General features: G+C 36.5%; 1 protein-coding gene across 1 annotated transcript in view; it reads right to left on the minus strand.

Annotated features, from left to right (window-relative positions):
- Positions 1 to 320: 320 nt before the first annotated feature.
- The window catches only part of LOC126297488 (pyruvate dehydrogenase (acetyl-transferring) kinase, mitochondrial), a 360,831-nt gene continuing 335,834 nt past the window's right edge, over positions 321 to 25,317 (minus strand). Inside the window, exons 5-8 of the mRNA XM_049988367.1 lie at positions 24,630 to 24,805; positions 14,015 to 14,129; positions 9,426 to 9,535; positions 321 to 2,936 (exon numbers count right to left, since the gene is read on the minus strand). Of these exons, the coding sequence (XP_049844324.1) occupies positions 2,796 to 2,936; positions 9,426 to 9,535; positions 14,015 to 14,129; positions 24,630 to 24,805 (542 nt within the window). The 3' untranslated portion in view covers positions 321 to 2,795. The remainder of the gene's footprint in view (positions 2,937 to 9,425; positions 9,536 to 14,014; positions 14,130 to 24,629; positions 24,806 to 25,317) is intronic.

A 25,317-nucleotide genomic window follows, 5' to 3' on the forward strand; every position in this document is an offset into this window, starting at 1 on the left:
CTTTTGATCCTTATACTACCTACTATGCAAGCCACACTAACCTTCCTTAGTAAGACAATTAGAGAGTAAGAGTCCAATGTGGTTCAACAAAGATTAGGCTGAGACAAGCTCTGGTCTTGTTTAAAGTGAAACTCATATCTTATTATTTATTGCCTACTATTTGTCTCCTTTCACCATCTCTTATATTCATCCCATTTTGGGCTAGATCTATTTGGCCTGTAGCTCTGATACCATCTCTCTCTCTCTCTCTCTCTCTCTCTCATAATATTGTTGCAATTTGAGGGATAGTTGGTTAATATGAAAGTTAAAGAAATCATTACTTGATTTCCTGTATCATGTTCATTTCTTACCACATTACACCTTTATGACAAGTAATAGTACATGTTTCTTAACAACAGACAATAAATAAACCTGAATTTTTCATGGTTAATAATACTATATTCTCACAGGCATCCAGGTGTAAAATTTCAAAAAACCATTGTATATAAAATTGTATGGCAGTGGATGTGGCTGAATTTTAACATGTCTGTAAGCTCACAGGAAAAAGAAATCAGCAGTACATCAACACTGATATGTTTTTAACTAAGCTGAATCACCTATGTGGATCAACAAAAGAAAATGCTTAATGGAATGACTGACCAAAATAAGGTACACAGCTCTATCATCAGTCATTCCACATTGTAAAAGACAGACCTTTCCTGCTTATGATAACATACTGCCTACAGGGACACAGTTTCAAGTCCTGGTCCAGCAAATGGTTTTAATATGTAACATACAATACAAAATTCCATGCTATTTTAATTGTATTTAATTTCACAGCAGCAAGGTCATCTTAAAAAGAGAAAGCTATTGCTTTTATGTTAAAAATACACAGGTACTTCAACTAGTCAAGCAGTCTATTGTGTTTTTAGGAAAGACACATATAAAAACCATCTTTGATAAGATACAGTTTCCAAACAAAAATTAAAAGCAGAGAATATGACACTGAAACAAGAAAGTCAAAATAGAAAACTAAAACTTATGCTGAAATAGGGGGAAAAAGGCAACAGAAATCAGCAGCTGAAACTGTGGTGGGATGGAGTATAAAACTATTGACACCATAGTTCTAGAATGGATGGTTGTTTTCCTTTTTCCTTCTTCTCTTTGTGTCAAAACTGAAAGGGCAAATAAGAAACACTTCTCTTCCTCAACCCTCAATTTTTCTCCCTTAAAGACTCAATGCAAAAATTCAGTTCTAATGATGAAAGTTTGTCTCAAACAAGTTTTGTTTTCTACTGCTCATGAGATAGTTCCTGATGTTGAGAGCAAGGATAAGCTTTTGGTCTATCTAAATATCTCTAGTGAGATAGAAGAATTAAAAGTGGAGTTACAGGAAATGACAAAATCCATGTTCTCTGCATGTGAGCAACTAAGGCATTAACGTTGAGAATTAACTAAAAATTGAGTTGACTGCACCATCATAGTGCACTACTATATGATTGAAACTGACTTCCAAAACAGAGTGCTGCTCCCTGAAATGAGTAACTTTTAGTAAAAGACTATTTTGTCCTCTACTACACTTCATTGCTAATACAGAAAACAGATACAGAGAAAGATGGGGGAGGAGTAAACATTGTTGCAGTTAATATTGGATCAAACAAGAATTTTGAGATATTGAGAACAATTCAGTTTCAACAACTGCTGTTCTCAATAATTACTCATAATATGATTATAGGCTGCCATTTCATCTCATGACTTGAGTTCTCTGTCCCTTCTAATGAAAATAATTATTTATTATCCAGTCTATGTATACAATAACTTAATATTCAACACAATTTAAAATGTGATATACAACAACAATAATCTAATTGAAACAGTACACTGCACATAAAGAAACAAGTCTGAGAAAGAATCACACCTTACTCAATAATGTTATGTGAATTAGTAAATTAAAAATGACATATTTTGTACTGTTGGAATGTAAATAGGTATATTATTGAAATCCAACAAGTAAAACATTTTAAAAATGGTAGGTTCTGTTCTAAGACATGACATCCTATTGTAAAATTTGCATGACATTATAGGTAAACAGAAAAGGGAGATAGGAAAGCCATGGTAAATGCAAAAACTTACATCATACCATAAAATAACAACTGCAGTCACAGCACAAACAACAGGCACAATAACAACAATAAGAGGTGAAGAAAGCTCTCAGCTTTTCATTTATCACCCATAAGGAGCTTGATTACTAACATTTTTCTGTGTAGTTTTACCCACAGAAATATGCCTGTTAAGCATAAAATCTGAACATAATCTATAACATTTACATTTAATGTTAGATGTATATTGCACACACATTGATCTAGTTACTGATAGACTAAAGAAGTCCTTAAAACATACTACAATCATACTGTACACAAGAAAATTAGAAGACTGGCAAAACTACCAGTTACACATGTGCAGTTCTGTGCTCAAAATACAATATTTACCCCTGTTTCAAATAAACTTCAGTTGCTTATTTCTATCTGCAGTCTTATTCTCTTGCTCTCCATTGCCTCTATACAAAAAAAAGGTTCTTTATGTCTGCTTATCACCTGCAAATATACACACAATTATAAACAATATTGTTATTCCCAATAAATGATGACAAATAAACAGTTGAGGATAAAGTCTTTTCTTGGAATTTCACCCATGATGGAAGATCTGTCTCTTCTAGAAATTCAAGAAGTCTTCATCCAGAAATGAAACCACTTCCATTTTTAATTTTAAAAGCTTAGACAGGAGTAGTTCACATGAAATCAACCATGCAACATTGGCTAGCTTCGTAATCGATTCATCGTCAAATGCCGAATGTTGGAGCAGTTGCTCCAATCTCCCGTAGGGATCGATGTGCGATAATATTTTGTTGACGTCTTGTTGAAAATTGGAAGCAATTCATTTGCCTCATTGGAGAGTGCCTAAAAAGAAGTTTTCTTTATTATTTTTAGTTATAGCAGTCATATAAATAAGAGTAAACTTATCTGTGTTTTCCCTAAAAGTGTAAGTGACTATAAAACCAGTAAACAGCTTACATTTTAAAAAAAATGCACAATTTATTTCCTTGTCACAAATCACATGTAGCTGCTGAATTCCAATATATTACACATGTGCACATTAGTCTCCCTTTCCATCAGGACTGCTAAAAGGAGAATGATCCTAACTCAATGTGTACGTAATAAATTGAAATTCTAGAAAGGCATGGAGAATAAACATGTTTGATGGGAAAAAAAAATTGGGAAAAATTAAAAATTTAAAGTAAAGCAAACTTCATTTACTGTGATGAAGAAAATGTATAATTTGCAACTGACATATTTAGTAATATAATAATATTATTTTAATGATTTTAAGTGTCATACCTCTCAGGTAAAGAAACAACAGCTGGTTTATTAATAAACGAAATTCTATACATAATTACAGATCATATTGCAAGACAATGACAGGTTTCAATAATTTTTATGGAAGTATAAAGAACACAGCTGAAGTTCCTTTTAAAATCATTTATTGATGATTTGCTATTAATATAAATTAGTATCCTTAGTGTGGCAAGTACTACACTCAGTTAAAATCATGTAAAACAATTAAAAAATCCAAAGCAGTTCATGTGTATGTAACAAAAGCATACGAAGCATCCAACAATTTTATAATGGTCAGGTCCCCATCACAACTACCCAATGGCGATTAGCATACCAACTGAAATTAGTAGCGAGTTTTACTCTGAATGCTGTAGTTTTGTAGAAGTTCTGTGCCACAAGGAAAGCAAAATGACCATTTCATATTACATGCTCAGACAGCCTGAAACGAGATTTAAGGCCTACTAGAATATCAAACTACACTATCTGGTCAAAAGTAACTGGAAACCCCTACAAAATGTAGAATTGACCTCTAGGAGTTATGAGAGGCAAACCTGCCACTATAAAAAAGAGGTGGGGAGTAGTATTGTGTGGTCCATAGAGAAGCAGTGACAGAAGAATGGGTCAACTAAGAGAGCTCTGCGACTTCAAATATAGACTAATCACTGGAGTGATAAATCCATCAGGGTCATTTCAACCATTCTGAAGCTGTTCAAGTCCAATGTTGGTAATGTGGTTGTGAAGAGGAAATGTGAAGGAATAACTTGTGAGTTCCAAAATGTTACCAGCAGTACAGCTAGCACTATGACTGTGTGGAAGGAATTAAGAAAAAATAGGATACAATGGTTGAGCAGCTCATCATAATCCACAAATTTCTATAATCAATGTTAAAAACATTTTAGGTGGAGTAAAGAGTGACACCACTGGAGAGTGTCATGATTAACCATGCAATACCCTGTGGCAGTCGAATGGAAGGGTTTAGGTTTGTGAATGCCTTGAAAACATTACTTGCCATTGTGTGTAGGGCCAATAGTGAAGTACAAAGGAGTTGGTCTTACTGTATGGGGGTGTTTTTTGTGGTTAGAGTATGGTCTCTCTATTGCACTTAAGGAAGCAGTAAATGAAGAAGAATATGAATACATCTCACAATATTGTGTAATGCTTATGGTAGAGGAACAGTTTGGAGATGATGATAGATTGTATTAGCATGACAACGCTCCCGTCATAAAGCAGCATCGGTGAAACAATGGTTTCTGCAAACTAACATTCCTCAAACAGATTGGATAGCCCCCAAGACCTAACCTGAATGCAAGGAGACACCTTTGGCACAAGTTGGAATGACAACTTCATTCCAGACCCCAGATTCCAAAATCACGAGCTTTCTTGGTTTTGGCTCTTGCAGAAGGAATAGTAGGCTGTTGTACCTCAACAGGCATTCAGACAACTCATTAAAAATGTCTCCAGCAGATTTCAAGCCATCGCAAGAGACTTTCTAACTAGATAGTACTTGGGTTTCACTATAGAAGAAGCTATCATAAGCCTCATTCAAAAACATTACACTTTGTCACTCAGCATGCCAGCCATACTGTCCATGTATCCATTTCTTTCCATTGCATTTGCAATTCCTGGACAACTGAAGCCAAGCCAAATGGTGAATATGCTACAAATCTAGCTTGCTGCAAGCAGCATCAAACCATTAATGAAAACAAGTCCACCACTATTTTAGTTGTCTAGTACTGACCCGACACCAAGGACTAAGCTGTGCAATCCATTACAGTCACACAAACAAGATAGCACTCATTCATTTTCCTTTCATTTGCATTGCTGTTCATAGCTATTAAGCTCACCAAACCTGTGACTATTAGGGTGTACTGTTACCCTTTCCTCCTGCTAGCATTTCAAAGGGTAACATATGCCTACCACCTGGGTCCTTCCAAAACAAACAGAGCAGCAGAAGAACAGTACAATCCTTATATTCCATCATGCCTATCACTTTCATTAAAACACCTTATCTGTGCTATGTGTGAAATATGTGAGGGCCGATATTGGAAACAATGTTCAAATATTATTCTCATTCGTTATAATTGTGGTGTGATATCATTATATGAAGCATGCGCACGAATAACACTGTATGGCACATTTTGACATTTCGTAGAACTGTGTGGAATAATGCTGTATATGGCAGTCTGCATCGCCTGCTGTTATAATTGACATGTTCACCGTCCGAGGGCAGCACTAAACAGCGACAAGACACGCACAGTTTTCGTGCCCCTGCACGAACAATGCTGTATGTTACAAGACTGGCAGAGTGCAGCAAGGTGACGCTTTGGCAGGATATTAAGAGGAAAAGGCTTCGTGATGCTGGACTGGAACATAAATCACGAAAAGGTAAGGTAGTTCCTGCAAAACAGCCTCCAACACAGGTGAGTGGAATAATGCTGTATGGGTTTTGTAAAAAGGTGTATATCTTTAGAGAATCATGTGTGTCCTGTAAAGCAGCGATGTGCCCTGAAGAGTACATGGCTCTAATGACATGTTATGTGTATCTTCTGAAAACATCACAGTAAAAGTATGCAACATGAATGAAATTAACTACAGTTTTGTAGTTATCATTGCGAAAAATAGAATACTCAGTCTGAGTAATGCTATATTATTAAAAGAGAATGTGAAATTTGATAATCTAGTTGAATATTAGGTAGTAATAGTGATTGTTTTCGTGATTCAGGATCGTGTATGCAATGCAGAAGTGTGCTCAAAAGAAGGTTGCAAGAACATAAACCTGGAAATGAAGTTAAAGCTGTACGAAGAATATCATGCCTTAACATATGGTGAGCAGTCCATATACTTAATAAAATTCATGGAAATAGGCATGCCAGCCAGGCACAGGAGAGGTAAGACAGACGATACTTCACAGAAAGAAGCTACTTTCAAACACAAATTTTACTCAAAAGAAGTGTGTCAAAAAACATTGCTTGACATATTCTCCATCATCCAGTGATGAATGCAGGCTCTGCAATGTAAAGTAAAAAGTGGAATAACCACTCCTAAAGATGGTAGAGGAAAACATTGCAATAGGCCACATGCCATATCAAATGATGACAGGGCTCTTATTTGGCAACACATATCGAGTCTCCCAAAGCAGATGAACCAATACAGCAGGAAAAAATTCTCAAAAGAATGTATGCACCTCGATCCCAACCTCTGTAGGATGTATCGGTTGTTTACCGAAAAGTTTCCTGATAAGTCAATAAGCAGGTCATACTATCAAAGTGTGTTTCAAACAGATTTTATTCTGCGTTTTGGAACACCTAGATCAGATACTTGCAGACAGTGCGAGTTGTTGTTTAACAAAATGAGTGCAGCTTCAGATGAAGTAGAACTGCAAAAGATCAAAATTGAGAGTCAGTTGCATCATTCAAGGGTAGACAAAGCATACAAAGTCCTAAAAAATGATACGGAAATGGCTAAGAGGAATAACAATATACATGTCATATGCGTTGACCTGCTTTGAAAATTGCCAATGTACTTTGGTTGAAGCTGTGTAGTGACGATCCTGGAGGTTTAAGCATGCGCCGTACCCACAATGTGCTTCACCCATGGGAAAGCACTGTATTGAAAAGCATGGTTGTAAACATCAAGTAAAAAATTGTCCATTGCCTTCTGAATTCTGGTTGCTCTATAACGGGACACAAAGTTCATAAGCAGAAGAAAAGGGATCTATTGGTCATGACGAAATATATGGAACCAAAATACAGGCAGTTTTATGAAAATCTGCAGTGTGACAACTTACTATAATGTACTAGATTTGAGCCTAAACTTGATAAACTAATGTTGTATTTGTTTTAAGATCAAGCAATTCAGTTTACAATAAATATTATTTAGTATCTTGTTTTAAATCTCTTACTTACTATTTTTGGATTCTAGACACCTTATAATTACAGCAGAGCACTGACTGATCTGGAATAACACTATACATCCATTGCCATACAGCATTATTCAGTTTTAAAACTTACTTATTTTTAAAAAATCTGTGCTTAGCGCAATTTTAAAAACCAGAAATTAGTATTTTCCACAGTCTGTATGCACAAACAATACATATCTGCTATTACGTTATTATATCATATTAATTCTCTGGAACTAACAGTTTTTGTCAGTTTCTCAACAACTGCAAAATGTGCCATATAGCATTATTTGTGCACATCCTTCATATGTTGACATTTATATATTCATTCTAGGCTGTATGGTTCTGTAATATGAAACCAATTACAGCCTGACAATATACTGCAATCTGGACCATAATTTTCAATAAAATTTCAGATATTATGATGATCATGACAGATCATGAAAGTAATGAAACTCCTGTCCAATAATATTCAGAAATGAGCAAAAAATTACAGAATCGTCAAAATCTGATTTGATCCATTATAAATGGTTTTTGAAAGCCTGTGACTATAGAAACAATAGGTTTGTTTATAAATAAATAAATAAATCTATTATTAGAATTGTCAAAGTTTTCTCAAGACTTATGAATTTAAGTGTGTTTATTGAATACTGACTTTATCAACAAAAGAACCAGGAATGTTTTAACTTACACCTGTACGTGAGCTTAGATGCCATTTAAAATTAAGAACAAACAGTTTTATTATACAAAGATATTCAAATAGTGATTTTTTTTCTTTCTGTGGAATTGTCTCTGCCACCTATCAACATACTTGTTTCTCCATTCTTGTACTAGCTGCTACAACAACAGCAATCACCTACCAAAGTCCAGAAATTTTAATAACTTTTAAACTGGTTTCTCCTATTTCTGTTAAAAGCAAGAAGGCCCTTTTGATACATAGAACTGTTGTACTTGCACCCAAGATAAAATGAATCTGACATCTTTGTATTCATTGTTGTCACTGAACTCCTTTCCTTTACAAGGTAGCAATATATTCTTACATTTTACCTGTCATAAATATATAAATTTAAATGTCATCCAAACAAAAAACAAACAGTTTCTTTTTCAAATTGTAAATAACAACACTACAGTAGTGGTTTCACTTTAAGCCTGTTAGACTCCCGAGGCATCCACTTATGTGACTTTTGTTGTTGAATATACTACAAATTTTCACAAAATCGGATGAAAGGTTATTTACCAAGAACCAACCTTCATTCAATTGATTTCCAGACAAAGATATCAGTTTGGTTACCTACTTTCAATGGAATATTTTCCATCAACTATCACTAACGAAGATTAGAGGGGAGGATCAATACCTAGCTAATAATGAACCATATGTTGGGAGAAATAAGCATATTACTTTATTTTGGTAGTGAGGAAGAGGGGAATGGGTTAAGAGCTTTCAGTACTTACAGTTAGCATTTTCATTCTACCTATGAATCTGCATGGTATTCTGGCTGTAAACTTCTGATAATTTCCATATTTGAGTGCAAAACATTTTCAAAAGTGAAAGAATGAAATAACAGTTGAAGAGAATAATATGTGAAATCTGTCAAGACTCCAAAAAAAGTACAGAAGATAAGATGTGGAAAGACTATGTGGAATACATACACGCATTGTTTACACCAGTCATTGAGGTTCTTTATCAAGTATTCAGTGTTCTTGGAGAGAAAGGAAACTTAATGTGACAGACAGTCGCGATAGTGTGGACATGATCTATAGATAATTGTAGAAAAGCAGCGAGATTTGATGTTGAGGCTTCTGGTACAAATCATTGCTATATAAATGGAAATCAACTTTAAAAGAAAAGAAACTCTTTCAAAAACTTGTTATCTGCATTAGTCAGGTTGTTGGACTACACAAGTGAGCACTTTATCATCGAGATATGGCTTCAGCTGTACAGAGTCCTTTGCTTGTTTCCGTCAGTCTCGCATCCTAGACTCTCTTGTTTCTTACTATTCATGATTTGTGAGAGACTACAGCAAACATCTTTCCATGATTTTGTGTGTCATGGTTAGAATTTTACATAATTTAATATCTGTGCATAGAAATTACTTTTTTCTTTCAAATTGACCATAAACTTAAAAAGAAAACCCACAGAATAATATATATCAAACCTTCATGTAAATTATAGTGTCTGTTCCATATCCATCACAGGAAAGCAGCATCAAATCCCCATGGAAATACCTCGCATACAGACGAGAAATTGGGAGACCATAACCATAACCTAGAAAAAGTTCAATTATAACTCAATTTTGATGGCAGAGAGTGACAGAAAATTTAAATTGCTTAATAAATTGCTACTTCACATAAATTTTGAAATTACAGTATCTATGCTGATTGGTCATTGGCATGAACTTACTATGAAAATTACATTGAGTTAATACAGAAGATAAGCTTACAAAGGATCTGTCACTTACAATTTACTTTTAAGCACTATCCAGCATGTAGAAACTACATAGCCTCTCATTTTTTATCCAGTTGGGGGCGAAAATATCTCTACAGAATGGTCTCAAAATGGACATTCACATGCTCATATTATTTCAGTTTTTACTGAGCACGTAGTTATGTCATTTCATATCTTTAACTTCATCATTCAGTAGATGGCTCATGGTTCAATTTGACTGATTGTTAACAGTAAGCACATATTTAGTATTAGATACACCAAAATAACTCATGTGGAAATGGGAAAGAATTAACTCCCACTATAATAGAGAAACTGAGTGCTGCTGCTGCTTCTTCTTCTTCAGAGCACAATTCATTATCTGGGATATCAAGTTCCAACTCTCATCTGAACATGTCCATTTCACAGAACTTGGTGCTCCACTGTATGCATTACACATACATTATGTTATTGTTTAATCTGTCCATCAAACTTTTCAGAGACCAGTCGTGTTCTAAAGTTCCTACATAACTGTCTTTTCACTCATCTCAATTTCTATATTTCTTTTTAACATTTTAACCAGCATCCTAGTCAAGCTTCAAGCTCATTTGGAAGAAACGTCATTTTACATACTTATGCAGTTACCACTGAACTGTATACAGAGGATATGTACAATGGTCACTTGGAACAATTTACAATAGCCCCCAAGCTTTATACTTTCATATATGATTAATTTCCACTGCATTCAGTGCATCCCACAACACTTCAAAATCACTCACTTTTTTAATTTTTTTCTGCAAGCAATTTGAAGTAGTTGGACACATTAACAGTCTCACACTTAGAGCAGCTCTGCAGTCAAAGAAAGTTCATTTTGATAGACATTATTATGCTCTTCTGTGACTTTAGATCGACACTGTTCAGCATGTAAATCCCCAGTTACAGCATTTCATGAATTCAGTATCTTATAGTGGTGAAAACAGACATCCTCATCTTCCTACACTCCCTTCTTTCTAAGTGACTTTGTTGCAATGTACTGGCAATACACCTAGATTTCACAAGCTGCAAAAAAATGCAATTCTCATAATAATGATAGATCACTTCAGAATTTTTGAGCATTTATTTGCATCATGAGAGAGAAATAATTAATTTTCTCCTCTAGCAAGCAGTGTGGTATCCAAAATGGACACAGATTCTGTATTAAAGTGTGGTCTTACAGAAAGGTGTGAACTGCAGGTTCAGAGAGGACAACGGAATTCTGTATCTATTTGTATGTCACACTTCAGTCCTCCTACAGTAGTAGGACTAATGAAAACTGTTAATCTGAGTAGGATGCATCCTCAATATTATGATGAAGCTGCTCCCTTAGAAAATGTTTGCTGATTAAGCAGGGTCTGAAAAATTGTACAGCAAACTGATCATATTCTTTCTTGATTTCGTTGTAGCACCCCCAACACCAACAAATTAAATGCTATAGCAATACTGTTTGAAACCACTTAAGCCCTTGGCGATAATGCATATATAAACAAACTGTGAGATTTTCCAATGACATTTTAATCCAGCCAGTGATGGCAGAGGACTTGGAAGATCAGATGAATGGGATGGACAATGTCTTGAAAAGAGGTTATAAGATTAACAACACCAAAAGTATGACAACGGTAAACGAATGTAGTCAAATTAAATCAGGTGTGGTGATATAATTAGATTACTAAATGAGATACTAAACATAGCCAAGTTTTGTTACTTGTACAGCAAAGGAAAAGATGATGGCCCAAGTAGCGAAGAGGATGTAGAATGCATGCCGACAATGGCAAGAAAAGGGCTTCTGAAAAATAGAAATTTGTTAACATCAAATAGAAACTTATGAGTTTAGGAGACATTTCTGAAGTGCTGGTAATGAAATGTGTATGATAAACAGTTAATGAAATAAGAGAATACAAGCTTCTGAAATGTGGTATTATAGATGAATGATGAAGATTAGATGGGTAGATCAGGCAGTTAATGAAGAAGCACTGAACTGAATTGAGGATAAAATAAATTTATGATACAACTTGAGTAAAAGAAAATGTTAGTGAATACAATACATCCTGGGCATCAAAAAATAATGAACGTAAATGATAGGAATTTGAGTGGTAAAAATTGTACCAGGAGGCCACTGTTTGACTAGAGGAAGCAAGTTCTAATGGATGTAGGTTGTTGTAGTTATGCAGAGATGCAGAGGTTTACACAGAATAAACAGCAAGGAGAGCTGCACAAAACCAGTGCTCACACTGAAAACAACAACAACTACCAACAGATCTAAAGATGCACAGAATAATGTTTGTGATTTGTCCACTGGGAGCCTTGCAGTGCAAACCATCAAAGTGTCCATACTATTGAAAAAATTGCAGTTTATTACCATATATTACTTACATGTGGTATATATTACCTGAAGTAAATCAGTTCTGTGACTTGCTAATTTTAAAAGTATTTCTGCCTCATACATACTCTTCTGAGAGTGTGGAAAGTGACAGAGCAGCAAATTAAGGACCTTGAAACAGCACCACCCTTGAAAGAACAGCACTACTGTAGGCAGAGCCACTTCACTAACTGTCACTTGAGTGAAATCACAGTCATTCACCTACAATAAATGTTTGCTCCAATTCCAGTCTCACTGCTTCATGTCAAGCTCTACTTTGTTACATCCTTCAGTCTCCCTTTCGGCATGAAACACTACCTGTCCCAGCAAATGACTTACTTTTCTTTCCTCTTTAACTGCTATGCACTCTGTATGAAGAAATTCAGAAGGACGATATTCCCAAAATACTTCACACCTGTTTTTACCTACATAGTAATCACTTTATCTATAAAATGCCCTTTTTTATCTTACAAATTACAATACACATAAGTTTTATTAAAAAGCACCATTTACAATATCAATACTGTACACTGATGAATCAGGCCATTGTTAACCATCTGGTTAATAACGCATTGCTCCACCTTTGGAATGCAATACATTGGCGATTCTGCATGATGTGGATTTTACATGCTTGATAGGCTTCCATAGTTACATGACACAAGATGCCTATGCACAAGTCGCACAGTTTCTGTAAATTAAGGGCCAGTGGTTTGTGGGCACTGACCTGGCACCTGATAGCATCCCAGATGTGTCCCATCGGGTTCAGATTGGACAAATTTGGTAGCCAAGACATTAATGATACTTCACTATCATGCTCCTCAAATCATTGCAGTGTGATTTTGGTCTAGTGAGATGGACAGTTATCCTGTTGGAAGACACTATCTCCATTGGGGAAACATCAAGCATTGAGGGAGGTAGATGTTTTGCAATAATGCTCAAATAGCCCAAAGCTGTCATCATGCCTTTGATTACTATCACATATTATATTTCCAGCAGTTGTTCATTTGGATGATGACGTATCTTGGCACAATTGTAACATGGCATAACAAGAAAAGTAATTCATGTGACCAGGCAACATGTTTCCATCTACAGTCCAAACTCGATGAGCTTGTGCCCACTGCAATCTTAACTGATGATGTCATTGAGTCAACAAGGGCACATGTAGGTGTCATCTGCAGCAGATCCCAAAGCTCAAAAATGTGCACTGAATGGTGTGTATTGAAACACTTTTGCCTGAACCAGAACTGTACTCTATCATCAGACCTGCTACAGAATGCCACCAATCCTGCTTTATGGAGAGGGCAAGCCTACGATCTCCATGTTCTGTGATGAGGCTTGGATGTCCCAACATCTTGTCACCTGCTCATGCTTTCACCATTATTCAAACACTTTACCAAAATGCTTATCACAGTAACACGAGAACAGCCAACCAGTTTTGCTGTTTGCACAATGCTCACTCACAGGGGCCAGGATATAACTATCACTGTCCCTTGTCAAAGTCACTAATGTCCACAGATTTCTCCATCTGTGGCATATATCACCACTAGAATGATTCCCAGCTCATCTGTGCTTTGCGTATATACCTTCCTTATTGCTTCATGTGCCTGCAACACTACCGGTCATCATTAAATCTTCGAGTGGGCAGCTGCCATAATGATTTGAATCATCATTGTACAACATGCACTATATACTGAAGACAAGTAAGAAACAAAATAATGGACACTGCATTTTTCTTTTTAAATAATACTGTGTCAGTTCTTACTATTTTACAAAACACACATCTGATTTCAATGGACTGATGTCCACATTAGATGATTTGTTTTAACACTGAAGTTTGAATAATTATACTCTGAAACATAAACAGGGATGTGCAAATGGAATATAACAAAATTTAATATTTTCTCTTCCTTTCAGAAATAATACTTTACCTGCAAGAGGTACAGTGTGAGCATCAGATTTGGGTGGCTGTGGAGCTGTGGAGTACATGTAATGAAACAACTGATCAGTTGCACTTCGGGGAATTCCACCACCTTTGTCTGAAACCTGAAACAGAATTAAAGATTTGGAACAAAAAATCACAAATTGAAACCCTAGTAGAACATAGTTTTTTTTATTCATTTTTGAGGGGATGTTTCTGATCTTTTGTCAGTATTCGTAACACCATATTCAATAGTTCTGGAATAATTTGTGACATTCTTCTTAACAGAGTAGTTGTACAATTCTAAATAATATTGTGTTGTGGAGAAAGGGAAATGTTCATCTTTCAGGAGACAGTTAACCTGTATCTGTATTTTTGATTGTGTTTTGATAATAAACCTACTTCCAATATTAAGTGATGGATTGAATTGATAACTCAGTTATAATGTCTGGTAAACAAGCCTTATGCTTACATGAACATATATTCAGCTTACATCTTCATATAGATATGGTTAATGCTCTTTTTTTTCAGCAATTCATCTACATGCCAATATTGGTGGCTTTTCATTCTGTACACATGTCAAATGATCCAAGAGTGAGACTAAGCATTATATGATGATTATGACCAGGTAATCTTAAAATACAGTGATCAACACCTAACCATCTGACAAAATAGTATTTGGCATTCAGAGCACATTTTCAGTATCATAAAAGATTCATAAACCCAATCTATGGGTTGGACAATATGTTGTTTCTAGTTAGATGATCAAGAATCTGCTTTGTTGTATATTAAAAAATTGCAGTTATAGTGAATGTTGGCAAAAGTGAAATTTGGTGAAAGTTTGATGATTTTTTTTTAACTGCCTTCCTTGTACAGAGACTTGACGTTGGGATCTTTCAGTTGATCTTGAATGGTTCCAGGTGACAAATTACTCATTATGCTAAAAGTATGAGATGTTAATAAACTCACAAGAATATTCTCTTATTGATTATGTTGATACTTTATCATTATGATTTTAAAGATTTTATTATTTCTTTCTGTAAAGTAGTTGTTGTTTATAGAAGACTTTTTGCAGATAATCAAGAGAACTGTTTACTGAAGCTTATGTTGTAACTAATGGACACAACAAATTTACTAAAGATGCTATACACATTTTCATTTTTAAAGCTAGCAACTAATCCTCTTTTCTCACTCCACCAGTCTTCTGCTCCACTAAATCACATGCTGATTTTATTTCATTTCCTCATGGGACTACACTCTTCAGACAATGTACAGTAGACCTTCAACTACCCAGCTCATGACTGTCTGGCATCCATTCTATCAGCCTGCTTAATGCAGTCTACTTAATTAATATCATAATACTTCTCTGTGATAAAATGAGGTTTAATTTATTATATGTAACTCCAGCTGTGTATCAGATGTCCAAAGTGCATGCATTGTTAAACTGTAGTTTTGTGTGGTCATTTGTGTTTTAATTTAACTGTTTGAAAATGGTGATAAATGAAAAGAACTTGGAATGACTACGGATCTGAAACTACATGCCTTTACTGCAACTGGATTCTGGGTTACCAGCCAAAACTATTGCTTTGGAGTCAGATAGGAAAAGTGCAATTGGATACTGGAAGAAACAATGTACAGAAATTGAAAACTGGTGAGCTCCCCAAGCTAGTGTAAATGGAATAAAAGTAAGGAAGGCAATGCTGAAAGATAAGCACAAAGAAGTTGAGGAAGCTTCATTTTTGTGTCATAAAAATTTAAGAGGGCTGATACTGCAGAAAAAAATGTTGCAATTTCAGAAGCAAATATAATGAGAATATTCATAACTTACTGCTAGTGTTTAATGGCTGGATCAGTGGTAAAAACAATTTGATATTTGCCAGATTACCATTAATGGAGAGGCTTGATCTGCTGACAAAGAAGCTGTGCCATTGTTTAAAGACACTCCTTCACATTAAATTGACAAGGAGGGAATTTCTGGTGAATAGATGTGCAATTGGAATGAGAGTGGTTTAAATTACAAGATGATGTGTACAAAAATATTTTCTTCAAAAAAGGAAGCTGCGGCACCCAGATAAAAGAAAAGTAAGGAATGAATTATTATACTGGCTTGCAGTAAAACAACTGGCAACCACATGCTTAGCCTTCCATTAAAAGGGAAATCACAGAAAACTAGAGCTTTTAAAAGTCTGAAATATCAGCTCATCAAAAGAAAGCATGGGTGAATTCAAAAAACCTTTAAAACCTGGTGCCAAAACTAGTTTCCACCAGCTGTAGAGAAACATCTGAAAGACAACAGTTCACTGAGTAAAGCTCTGCTGCTTCTTCGTAATGCACCTTTGCATCCTGCCGGTGATGTAACCACAGGTGGAATTATCAAAGCTTTACTTTTACTACTAAATGTAGCTGCTCTTTGTCAGCTGATGGAGAAGGGGATCCTTTAAATGCTAAAGAAGATGTATCACCACCATCTCCTCAGTTCATTGATATTAGCAATATATATGGCTGAATACATGAAGGCCGTAGAACTATTCTGAAGAGGACTTACTTGCTAGATGTCATAAGGTGGCTGGCCACATCATGGGAAGAGATTCTGAAGATATCACTTGTAAGGTCTAGGAAAATTCTTTTAGGCCATGAATGTGGAGATTTTAACTTCAAATGCATGTGTGACTCAGAAGTAAAATATGGAAACAATGATGCTGTTTTGTTGCTCAGAAATTTATTGGGCTGTGAGGACATCAAAGCTGAGGATGTTAGAGAATGGGTTATAAATGATGAAGATTATGAAATAACTGGCAATGACATTGTGGAAATGGTGATGCAGGGGGGGGGGGGGGGGGGGGAGCAACCAAAGGGGAGGAGAAATCTCATCCCATGTCCAGAAGGGTTCAACATGACTGAGACAGTGTTGCAGTACATTAGTGAGAAGGAGGAAGCAACATCAGCTGACATAATCTGCTTGTGTAAGTGGAGGAATTTTGCAGTATGGAAGAGGGTAAAATGATGGAAATCATCATCTACTCAAAGACTTTTTTAAAACCTCAAACATATATGTTTCAATTTTTTTCTTGGGCCTGGCTGTTCACATGTGCATAATCATACACTCTACACCTGCATCTACATTTATACTCCGCAAGCCACCCAATGGTGTGTGGCGGAGGACACTTTGCGTGGCACTGTCATTACCTCCCTTTCCTGTTCCAGTCGCGTATGGTTCGCGGGAAGAACGACTGTCTGAAAGCCACCGTGCACGCTCTAATCTCTCTAATTTTACATTCGTGATCTCCTCGGGAGGTATAAGTAGGAAGAAGCAGTATATTTCCAGAATCGCACCCTCTCGAAACCTGGCGAGCAAGCTACACCGCGATGCATAGCACCTCTCTTGCAGAGTCTGCCACTTGAGTTTGCTAAACATCTCCGTAACGCTATCACGCTTACCAAATAACCCTGTGATGAAACGCACCGCTCTTCTTTGGATCTTCTCTATCTCCTCCATCAACCCAATCTGATATGGATCCGACACTGATGAGAAATACTCAAGTACAGGTCGAACGAGTGTTTTGTAAGTCACCTCCTTTGTTGATGAACTACATTTTCTAAGGACTCTCCCAATGAATCTCAACCTTGCACATGCCTCACCAACAGTTAATTTTATATGATCATTCCTCTTCAAATTGTTCTGTACGCATACTCCCAGATATTTTACAGAAGTAAGTGCTACCAGTGTTTGTTCCGCTATCATATAATCATACAATAAAGGATCCTTCTTTCTATGTATTCGCAATACATTACATTTGTCTATGTTAAGGGTTAGTTGCCACTCCCTGCACCAAGTGCCTATCCGCTGCAGATCTTCCTGCATTTCGCTACAATTTTCTAATGCTGCAACTTCTCTGTATAGTACAGCATCATCCGCGAAAAGCCGCATGGAACTTCCGACACTATCTACTTGATCATTTATATATATTGTGAAGAGCAATGGTCCCATAACACTCCCCTGTGGCACGCCAGAGATTACTTTAACGCCTGTAGACGTCTCTCCATTGAGAACAACATACTGTGCTATGTTTGCTAAAAACTCTTCAATCCAGCCACACAGCTGGTCTGATATTCCGTAGGAGATATAGGTCTATAGTTTTGCGCATCTGCTCGACGTCCCTTCTTGAAGACTGGGACTACCTGTGCTCTTTCCAATCATTTGGAACCTTCCGTTCCACTAGAGACTTGCGGTACACGCTTTTTAAAAGGGGGGCAAGTTCTTTCGTGTACTCTGTGCAGAATCGAATTGGTATCCCGTCAAGTCCAGTGGACTTGACTCTGTTGAGTGATTCCAGTTGCTTTTCTATTCATACTTTACAATACAGATAGTTTTATGTTTCCTGTAATAATTTTTGATGGTTGCAGAATGCACATAACAAATACTTACAACTACCACATATTAAGTAATAAATAAGAAAATGAAATCAAAATAACATATATGTTAGGCTGCATCATATTTCTTCAAAGAACTGATCTTTCAACCTCTCTGCTGGCATCTTCTTCTGGATTTTGTGGTGTCCAATGTAGACTGAACACTATCAGAGACCAGTGTTGTTTCTCTTATAAAGGGGAGTTTTCCTGTATTTGTTCTGGAGGAGTGGTATTACTGGGTAAAAATCTTGGTCTACGATCGGTGGGTCATTGTCACTGGATAGTAAGATAATTTTTTCTGTGTGAATATCAGAAGGGGGCTATTGGCTAAACTCCCTGTGGCTACCATTGGTGGGCCAAAGTCAATGATTAGTAATGGATTTTTCCTGTACTTATGCTGGAGAATATTTATTGGCCAAAATTCCTCCTGCTGCAATTGTTAGGCCCACATCATTGGCTAGAAGTGCAACAGGCAGAGCAGGAGAGGAGGAATGTCTATCCAAAATATTATTGCCTTTAGAGGTGGCTTCCAGGGTGCTGTTTGTACTGCTCGGACGATGGGGCTGTACATTCACTTCCTTTATGGCAGGGAGCCATGATACCAGAAGCCTATAGGCACCCTGTCTATTGAAGTTACATGCGTTCTTAGACATTTCAATCACTTCTTGGACTTTTCTTCTATAAATGTTGGTTTCCTGAGCCAGTACATGTACCTTATTGAAATCAATGTCCACTACTGCAAATTTCATACTTTGTTTCAGCCACATGTGGCATTAGTGTTCCTTAATACATTCTTTAAAAATCCTTTCCATTTTGCTTATATACACTCTGCTAGAGCTACACATCATTTCATACATGCCCCTGTGACTGGCCAAACATAGTATCAAAGGGGGAGTCACATATGAAACAACACGCGTCATACACCAGCTGTTATATAAACACTGTTCAGCCTTTTACATCAGCATGACTACCACGAAATTATCAATTAGGATGAATGGGCATAGGTAGAGGGTATACACTAGCAACACACAATATCCTGTTGCAGAGAATGCGCTACAACATGACAATCGTGACCTTGGCACTTGTTTCACCACACGTGCCATCTGGATTCTTCCACCAGACATCAGTTTTTCAAAACTCCACAGGTAGGAACTAGTGCTACAACATGTCCTTGGTTCTCGCCACCCACCTGGCTTTAATTTACATTAATTTCTTCTGTCTCAGCATATCTTCACAGTAACTACTCTTTTCTTCACTCCAATTTTGTTTTCTACATCTTTCATTGTCTCACCCATGTATTTTTTGCCACCCCCTCCCACCTCTGTTATGAACAATGCACTTAGCTTTTCACTCTTATTAACTCATGAATGATGTTTAAGCAGTAATCTCTGTCTTGCATATTACCCTATCTTCCACCTTTAAGCTCTCACATTTTAAAATCTCATCCAATGCACTCCCCAACAATCAGTCTTTCCTCCTCATCCTGTGCGGTAAGTCTCCCTGACCCACAGTCTACCCATTTTCCTAGACCACTCCAGTTCTTTTCCTTCACCCCTCTTCCTTCTCCTTGAATTCCTCTGCCTGAAGAAGGAGCTACTGTCTCTAAAAGCTTGCCTAATTACAACCATCTTTTGTTTATGTGTTCTGCCACCACATTGTGAGTGGATTTTTTACCTATCCAGTTCTTTTCCTTCACCCCTCTTCCTTCTCCTTGAATTCCTCTGCCTGAAGAAGGAGCTACTGTCTCTAAAAGCTTGCCTAATTACAACCATCTTTTGTTTATGTGTTCTGCCACCACATTGTGAGTGGATTTTTTACCTATCCAGTTAAATTACTTTGTCAAAAATTTGCATATACAGGGTGAGTCATGTAAGACATATCACCCCTTTTATTTCGTGAAGGGTTTCAGATATCAAAACAAGATTTTCAGTATAAATGATAATACATTAAGGGGCATGTACTTTGTTACATACCAAAGAGCCTTAATTGTTGTATTGAGATATTGAACCGAGTTTGATTTCTTAAATAGAATGATACATTTTTTTTAACAGCTTCCAAAAGTGCTTGAAAAGTTAAGTACAGTGATATAATGCTTGTTAATATTGAGACTGTAGTTCATTGCAAGAGACTCTCAGAAATATTGTAAAATAGAAAGACAAGTCAGCTGGAATTGGCTATTGCATTGTAAACATGCTAGTGCCAGGCTATGTCATTGTATCAAGTCTTAACTGTACAGCAGAAATAATAGGAACAGTATCCACTATCGGCAGGTCATTTCTGCTTAAACATCCCTTGCATGCAGACATGTAATCCAATGGGGAGAAATTAGACATGTTACTTTCATTCTGTGAATAGTTGCACAAAACATATTGCCAAGGAATGTGAGATCAGCCACCAGCTCTCAAAATTTTCGCAATAGAGTTTCACAAGAATTACACCATCTTTCATTCAAGGATTCCCATTTAATTCCTCAAGCATTTATCTTAACTTTTATATGAGCTATACCATGCCCTTATAATCTTTCATCTATTGTCATGTGGATGCCAAATGATGGAACAGTGTTGTAGATTTGGTTGCAAATGCTACTTTCTATACAGATGCACTGCACTGTCCTGAATCTTTCCAATAAATCCAGATCTCCCATTCACTTTCCCCAATACTAATTTTACATGTTCATTCCCTTCCATATCTTTTCCAGTATTACACAATGTGGCAGGCTCAAGATTTTCACAATTAATCTTGCAATTTGATACTATCAGGCTCTTTTGTTATGTTATATACATTGATTTGCATCTATCCACACTGCTATTCATCACACCTACCAAAATGTTGTCAAAATTTTCCTGCATTTCCTTATGATTATTTAGTGACTATATTTTCCTGTGGATTATAGAATGGTAAGACAGAGACTTAGGAACCACGTTTTAAATTGTAAGACATTTCCAGGGGGCAGATGTCAACTCTGACCACAATCTATTGGTTATGAACTGTAGATTAAAACTGAAGAAACTGCAAAAAGGTGGGAATTTAAGGAGATGGGACCTTGATAAACTGACTAAACCAGAGGTTTTAGAGTGTTTCAGGGAGAGCATAAGGGAACAATTGACAGGAATGGGGGAAAGAAATACAGTAGAAGAAGAAAGGGTAGCTTTGAGGGATGAAATAGTGAAGGCAGCAGAGGATCAAGTAGGTAAAAAGACGAGGGCTATTAGAAATCCTTGGGTAACAGAAGAAATATTGAATTTAATTGATGAAAGGAGAAAATATAAAAATGCAGTAAATGAAGCAGGCAAAAAGGAATACAAACGTCTCAAAAATGATATCGACAGGAAGTGCAAAATGGCTAAGCAGGGATGGCTAGAGGACAAATGTAAGGATGTAGAGGCTTATCTCACTAGGGGTAAGACAGATACTGCCTACAGGAAAATTAAAGAGACCTTTGGAGAAAAGAGAACCACTTGTATGAATATCAAGAGCTCAGATGGAAACCCAGTTCTAAGCAAAGAAGGGAAAGCAGAAAGGTGGAAGGAGTATATAGAGGGTCTATACAAGGGCGATGTACTTGAGGACAATATTATGGAAATGGAAGATGATGTAGATGAAGATAAAATGGGAGATACGATACTGTGCGAAGAGTTTGACAGAGCACTGAAAGACCTAAGTCGAAACAAAGCCCCGGGAGTAGACAACATTCCATTAGAACTACTGACGACCTTGGGAGAGCCAGTCCTGACAAAACTCTACCATCTGATGAGCAAGATATATGAGACAGGCAAAATACCCTCAGACTTCAAGAGGAATATAATAATTCCAATCCCAAAGAAAGCTGGTGTTGACAGATATGAAAATTACCAAACTATCAGTTTAATAAGTCACAGCTGCAAAATACTAACGCGAATTCTTTATGGACGAATGGAAAAACTCGTAGAAGCTGACCTTGGGGAAGATCAGTTTGGAATCCGTAGAAATATTGGAACACGTGAGGAAATACTTATCTTAAAAAAAAGATTAAGGAAAGGCAAACCTACGTTTCTAGCATTTGTAGACTTAGAGAAAGCTTTTGACAATGTTGACTGGAATACTCTCTTTCAAATTCTAAAGGTGGCAGGGGTAAAATACAGGGAGGGAAAAGCTATTTACAATTTGTACAGAAACCAGATGGCAGTTATAAGAGTCGAGAGGCATGAAAGGGTAGTAGTGGTTGGGAAAGGAGTGAGACAGGGTTGTAGCCTCTCCCCGATGTTATTCAATCTGTATATTGTACAATCAGTAAAGGAAACAAAAGAAAAATTCGGAGTAGATATTAAAATCCATGGAGAAGAAGTAAAAACTTTGAGGTTCACTGACGACATTGTAATTCTGTAAGAGACAGCAAAGGACTTGGAAGAGCAGTTAAAGAAAATTGGACAGTGTCTTTAAAGGAGGATGTAAGATGAACATCAACAAAAGCAAAACAAGGATCATGGAATGTAGTCAAATTAAGCTGAGTGACGCTGAGGTAATTAGATTAGGAAATGAGACACTTAAAGTAGTAAAGGAGTTTTGCTATTTGGGGAGCAAAATAACTGATGATGGTTGAAGTAGAGAAGATATAAAATGCAGACTGGCAATGGCAAGGAAAGCATTTCTGAAGAAGAGGAATTTGTTAACATCGAGTATAGATTTAAGTGTCAGGAAGTCGTTTCTGAAAGTATTTGTATGGAGTGTAGCCATGTATGGAAGTGAAACATGGACGATAAATAGTTTGGACAGGAAGAGAATAGAAGCTTTCGAAATGTGGTGCTACAGAAGAATGCTGAAGATTAGATGGGTAGGTCACATAACTAATGAGGAGGTATTGAATAGAATAGGGGAGAAGAGGAGTTTGTGGCACAACTTGACAAGATGAAGGGACCGATTGGTAGGGCATGTTCTGAGGCATCAAGGGATCACAAATTTAGCATTGGAGGGCAGTGTGGAGGGTAAAAATCATATAGGGAGACCAAGAGATGAATACATTAAGCAGAATCAGAAGGAGGTAGGTTGCAGTAAGTACTGGGAGATGAAGAGGCTTGCACAGGATAGAGTAGCATGGAGAGCTGCATCAAAACAGTGTCAAGACTGAAGACCACAACAACAACAACAACAACAACAACAACAACAACAACAACAACAACATTTTCCTGTAGACGACAGACTCATCAGCAAACCACCTTATAGCACTGCTGATCCTAACAAATAAATCATGTTTGTCTCTGCTCCCTCACCTTTAAAGTTTTTTCTCTATGGATAGCTCAAGTGAGGGTTACATACTGCAGTTCCACATATTGGCTGATCCACAAGAACACCACCAATGTGAGACCTACAAATAATTGTAAATTCTTAGTCACTTTTGTGACACTTAGGATGTGCCACCCCCTATCAATGACAACTGAGTACAAGCCATTAACTACACTATAAAATACCATTAATATCTAAGCAAGTGAACTTCACGAGAACGTTATTTTCATTTTTAAATCTTGTTATCAGATTTAATAACAGTTTTAGCACCATTCTAAAATACACAGTGTACCTACACATCTTTAACTTTGCTTCCAAAACAGAACAGTATAAAACTGTTATACACAATACTGTTACTTGGTATGTATGCATTTACAAAATTGTAGCTTCACCCTAATTGCTTAATTATGTTCCAGTTTCTCAGTTACATCTGACACACTTATACACAGTTCAGTCTCTACATTCAGCAGAGCAAAAACAGGAGATAAATGGTAAGAGACAGAGTAAATATATCGGATTATGTCCTGTGGAATTTTTCCATCGTCCTATCTGGAGTTACAGTATTTCTAATTTTTGAAAAAGAATTTATGTCAGAAAATACACTATTCTAAATAACCAAAACACTCATCTCTTCAGTCATTTATATCTGTCACCTTGTCCATAAAAGCACAGGTTCACATCAACATTTCACAGAAGTTACTTATTTCATATCCGGATCAAAAACTATTGTCTGTCTGTGTCTATCTACATAATTATGTATCTCTATGTACATTGATGAAAGCAATAAAAAAAGAACTGATGATGAATAGTAACCTACATTGTAGCAGTAAAATGAATGCCATAGTCTATGAAAAATGAAACATTAAAATCAACTAAAAGAAATTTAAAGAAAATTCATTTCCAACACTTTTAGTTCAAAATGCATATTTCCTTTTACATAACGATGAATATATTACCTTCACACACACATCTTCTCTCCCAAGCACAATGTTCACCTCTATGGGTGGATAGTTTTCACTGTTTCCATGGAATTCCATGATTGCTCTCATTGAATTCTTGAAGAGCTCAAACAGCATGTGGAAAAGATGTGATGGGACATAGATGATTCTTATGGGAGCATTCATCTCAAGAGCTGTGAAATATATAAACAAATAGAAAGTATTAATCATCTGTAACAATATTCAAAACATGCCTTAGGAACTAGTACTCAGGTAGTTGACCTGGTGTGGAGTGTATACAAGGGTCTGATAGCTTAAGAGACCTCAAAGTATTAATTTAAGTTACAAACTGACACCCTCACAGATGAGACTAATAAAATGCTAGTGATATGCAGCCAAAGAACTCACAACAAAGTGCCAGAGTTTGAAGCACTCCTAAAACACAATGGAGGTCACATAATAGTACATACAGAAATTTGGTTAAATACCAGAAACAATTTCAATGAGATTTTTGTGATGAATATAAGTGTGTATTACATAGATAGGCTAATATCAAATGGAGGTGGAGTAATGAACAGTGGACAAGAAACTCAGATCCACTAAATAGGGAGAGAAGCCACATGTGAGATTTTTTTTGGTAAGTCTCAGAGTGAAGGGTGGGCATAAACACATAATTTGATTTTTTACTAACCAACAGACTCATGCC

Source organism: Schistocerca gregaria, chromosome X (genome assembly GCF_023897955.1).
Source record: "Schistocerca gregaria isolate iqSchGreg1 chromosome X, iqSchGreg1.2, whole genome shotgun sequence".
Lineage (NCBI taxonomy): Eukaryota > Metazoa > Arthropoda > Insecta > Orthoptera > Acrididae > Schistocerca > Schistocerca gregaria.